Source organism: Nematolebias whitei, chromosome 13 (assembly GCF_014905685.2).
Source record: "Nematolebias whitei isolate Nwh7 chromosome 13, NemWhi1, whole genome shotgun sequence".
NCBI classification, from domain to species: domain Eukaryota; kingdom Metazoa; phylum Chordata; class Actinopteri; order Cyprinodontiformes; family Rivulidae; genus Nematolebias; species Nematolebias whitei.
In genome coordinates this window covers 1,454,655-1,458,775 of record NC_056510.1, presented here as the reverse complement: position 1 = coordinate 1,458,775, position 4,121 = coordinate 1,454,655, and the positions used below count along the sequence as shown (strand labels likewise).

Sequence of the window (4,121 nt, the reverse complement as noted above, 5' to 3'; positions counted from 1 at the left end):
ATATATATATAATATATAGGCCACCAGTTGAAGAGCCTTGTTCTATACCTTAAAGAGAAAACTGAAGTCCTAATTTGTGCCCCGACAGACTTGTACCTGTTGGTGGAAACCATTGGGCCCCTCACCTGTGTGGGGTTATTTAGCCACAGAAATAATTGATGGAGATGTGATAGGTCACAGATGTTTTTCAATTATTAGTGTCAAATGTATATGAACCATGTGTACGTTAGAGTTGTGTCAGGACAGAGTGGCGCTGCAGAAGCATGGAGCCTTTCACCTGATAGGCAGCACCTCTGAGAACATTATCAAAAAAACACTTTTATGCTCTCTTGGAGCAAACTTGGAGACAAAGAGACATGTAAACATTTTGCCTGCTTGTATTTCAACTCTGTTCCATCTTCTAAGATTGAACTGGGATTAAGAAAATTATCTACTCGTTCCTGTGTGGCATATTTATGTAATCAGTGCAAAGGTTATCCTAACAATAATACATTCACTTATGATCCATATGATCGCTGCTTCTGATTCCTGAGCTGGTAGACAGTAAGCATCTTAAAAACTTATAGAGCGTGACTCACCTTTACTCTCATCCATGTACAATGTCTTGCCGGTGAAGACTTTGTCTGCCACAACGATGCGTCCTGGACTGAAGTGAGGGCCGTCCACACCCTTTTCTTTACACATCTTTGACAACAGCTCTGATGGTTTCAGACAGTCTCTCCAGGCGTTATAACCCCCACTGACAGGCAAAGGGCAAACAGTTTTCACGTGAAAGGATACTTGAATTTATTTATTTTGATTGGTGTTCAGATTGTGTTTCTCCCAACATGCAATTCCTCAGTCGGCAGAATAGAAAGCAAACACCTGCACTTACAGGCTGTACTCAGAAGGAAGCCCACAGGTGGCTCTGTGTCGACTGTAGAATCGGTTTTCCAAGTCAATGCGAGTCTCTCCAATTAAGTCGTCGCCTCCCACCAGGTCGAAGTCATAGATGACCACCGACAGCATAGACTCCTGAGGAAATGTGGCCTGCATCTCAAAAGATCTGGAAAAGTGTAAATGTGAAGCTACTTAAGTTGAACAATTGTAGAGATGTGGGGAACCACCCCTGCAGTGCACGTGGCTTGTTTGCACTGCTCCAGCTCAGCCCCAACTCAGCTCAGCCTGGATTTGCACCTGCACTTTAGGACCGATTCTGGAGGCATGTCCAGAATCCAAGTCCTGCTAATGAAAGTTCTGCTCCTCAGATAAATAATGTTAAATTATTATTTTTATATATGAATTTATTTATGAATAATTTGTTTTAGATATGAATATTTCTGTTCAGTGCCTGAAACGACTTCTGTTGTGACTTGGAGATTTATAAATAAACTAAATTAACTCTGATGAAGCAGATCCTACAAAAACATCTATATTTAAAATTCTATGTTTTTCTTCATCATTTGACGTGTTTGCACTCATTGTGGTTTTGTTTCTTGTATACAGATTATTTTTAGCTTTGATTTAAAGTTTTAACTTAAAGTGTAATGCTTGTTTTGTGATTTGTACATCTGTGGGTTAGAATAAAAATAATAAATAAAATAATAATAATAATAATAATAATAATAATAAAAAACCTGTTTGAGGGAAATATTCCTGAGAGATCCAGTAATTTAGTCTTTTTATTATTTTTCAGCTGAGTTAACTTTAATTAACAGATTATTTAATAAAGTCACAGTGAAAACAGGATTTCATGATAAAGCCGGCACCGTTTATTCATTTTTAATCTTCACAGATAAAAACATAATATTTTATACATAAAATGTTTTTAAAAAAAACAACGCTTCCACCGTTCGTCCCGTTCCTCCCGCCTGCCAGGGCTTGGAATCCGGCCTTTGTGAGCCAGCGAGACCGGACCCCAAGCCCCGGCCTCGCGGGCTTCAACAGGTCGGCAGCTCGTATGATCCTCCGCGGTGACACCGCTCGCTCAAATTTTGTCGTCGGTCACCAAACACAAAACAAGCCTGGACTTCAGAATTAAACATGGCATTGTCATTATTGATTTTAAAATCTTAAAACTAGATCCAGCTGCTGCTCCACATCCCGAGAAATTGCAAATGGAGGATTGGTGAAAAGTTTCTGAGATCCAGTGACTCCTCCCCCTGACCAATCAGAGTCCTGCATTCATGTTTCAGTCCCGACTCAGCTCCAACGGTCACACCAGAGAAGCAGGAACGAAAAGAGGTCCTGAAACGGCCTCGAATCAGCTAAAAATACTAGCTAAAGTACTGGTACAAAAGGGTTCTTTCCGTGGCGGGCTGTGCCTATTAGGAGCAGTGCAAGTAACAGACACCTCCTCTGACACACCTCCATTTAAATATTTACTGTAAATAGATGCACGTCCTGCATGTGGGACTGTCCTCTCTGCATGATCAGAAATGATGTCTAGATGCAGGAAAATGAGAAACACTCCTAAATAAGTAGTGAGGTGTAAAAACATGTTTGCTACACATGCACAAAGAGGAATGTGTGTGTTGTCACGGAATAACTGAACTGGGGAGTGCTGCGATGCACTTCTGACACTGAGGGAATTCCAACTTTACTCGTGCTTAATAACATAATTACTGTAAACACAGAGGCACTCAGGAACTTGGTAGAACTTGAAGATTTTTTTAAATAGTAGAAAAAATGTGTATCTGTGTATTTTCGGGGTGTTTCAGCCATAGTGTAGGAGAATTTGATATTTCTGGGCATCATGTGGATGGCATGGCAACCGTCTCTCCACACATGTGGATGGCTGTAGCTCGGTGGCCAGTGGTTGACTCAGGAAGGACATTCAGTGTAAAAAGAAAACCCAGATCTGTAGGTGAGTTCACACAGTGTTGCGACCCCTGAAGAAAGGAGCAGCCGAAAGAAAAAAACATGTATACGGATGCATAGCACAGCTCAGGGATGACTGAGAAAAACCTGATTGGTGTTTGGTTAGGGGGTGATCGCTAAAAACACACTACCTCCCAATTCTTCTCATGGTGATATGAGGCCCCAGCTCCCTGCATTCCCGCACATAAAGGCGAGTAAAGATCTGAATGAAAGGATCTTGGTACTTACCTTCCGAAAACAGGGTTTAGTTGTTTAGGAATGTAGTTGTCTCTGTCTTTAATTTCATGTTTGCCAAGCCGAAGAACAATGTAAGGGTCGGCCTTCCCATCAGGGTCAGCTGGGTGCAGGTTCGATGCCTGAGAAGAGTGCAGGTTTTATTCAAAATAGACCTGACACTATGCTATGAAGAAATGAAGATAGGACTGAGAAGGACTCACAGAGACTATATAAACCCGTATGAGGACTTTGACCTGGTGGTTGGGAGGGACTCCTCTGCTAACTATGAAGTGACTTGTGTCCGCAACTTCACCCCAGTTTCCTGCTTCATCGTCACTCAGCTTGTAGAGGCAGAATCGTCCCTAAGGAAGTAGCAGAAAAATGTGCATGAAGGAAGGATAATGTTCTTAAGATCCACCAGGATCCATCAGAACCCACAAGTGAAACTTACCTTAAATTTTCCAACAAACCTCTCCTCGGATGCCCCCTCATCCTCGTTGACTTTTCCCCTAAACAGCTCGTAAGTGTTCACCCAATCATCAAACGGACCAAACTCTGCCTCCAGCTCCTTGTTGTACAACTGTTGAGATTGTCAGAAGCACTTTTCTTAATTGCTTTAAGGATTGCCAATTCTGGTGGCTACAAAACAATCTCAGACTATCAGGAACTCTATCCACCTTTGAGCTGATAATTGGTATGAGGTGTTGGTGCTGACAAGCTGTGCCCAAGTTTTTCCAAATTGATTTTCTGTGATTACAGGTAAACATCTCAACAATGGTCTCATCTGTTGAGGAAGCTTTACAAACTGAAGAACAAGGGACACTTATGAGAACCAAGATGTTCATTTTTAGGACAAGGAGGACATGGTTTGGGATGGGGTGAAAGAAGTCACTTGTGTCAAACACACAATTAAGCATTCAGCCTGGCTTCCAGTCACTTTCACTCTAATTCACACCTTCATGCAGGTGACCAACACCTCTCTCTGTAAGACAGGCTAATATAAACCTTAATGACCCTCAGGATGTGTGTGTGTGTGTGTGTGTGTG

At 41.9% G+C, this 4,121-nt stretch overlaps 1 protein-coding gene across 1 annotated transcript in view; it reads right to left on the bottom strand.

The window, feature by feature from the left end:
- The window catches only part of fer1l6 (fer-1 like family member 6), a 101,165-nt gene that overhangs the window by 24,720 nt on the left and 72,324 nt on the right, over positions 1 to 4,121 (bottom strand). Inside the window, exons 33-37 of the mRNA XM_037687125.1 lie at positions 3,527 to 3,655; positions 3,297 to 3,437; positions 3,088 to 3,215; positions 875 to 1,045; positions 579 to 739 (exon numbers count right to left, since the gene is read on the bottom strand). Coding sequence (XP_037543053.1) covers positions 579 to 739; positions 875 to 1,045; positions 3,088 to 3,215; positions 3,297 to 3,437; positions 3,527 to 3,655 — 730 coding nt within the window. The remainder of the gene's footprint in view (positions 1 to 578; positions 740 to 874; positions 1,046 to 3,087; positions 3,216 to 3,296; positions 3,438 to 3,526; positions 3,656 to 4,121) is intronic.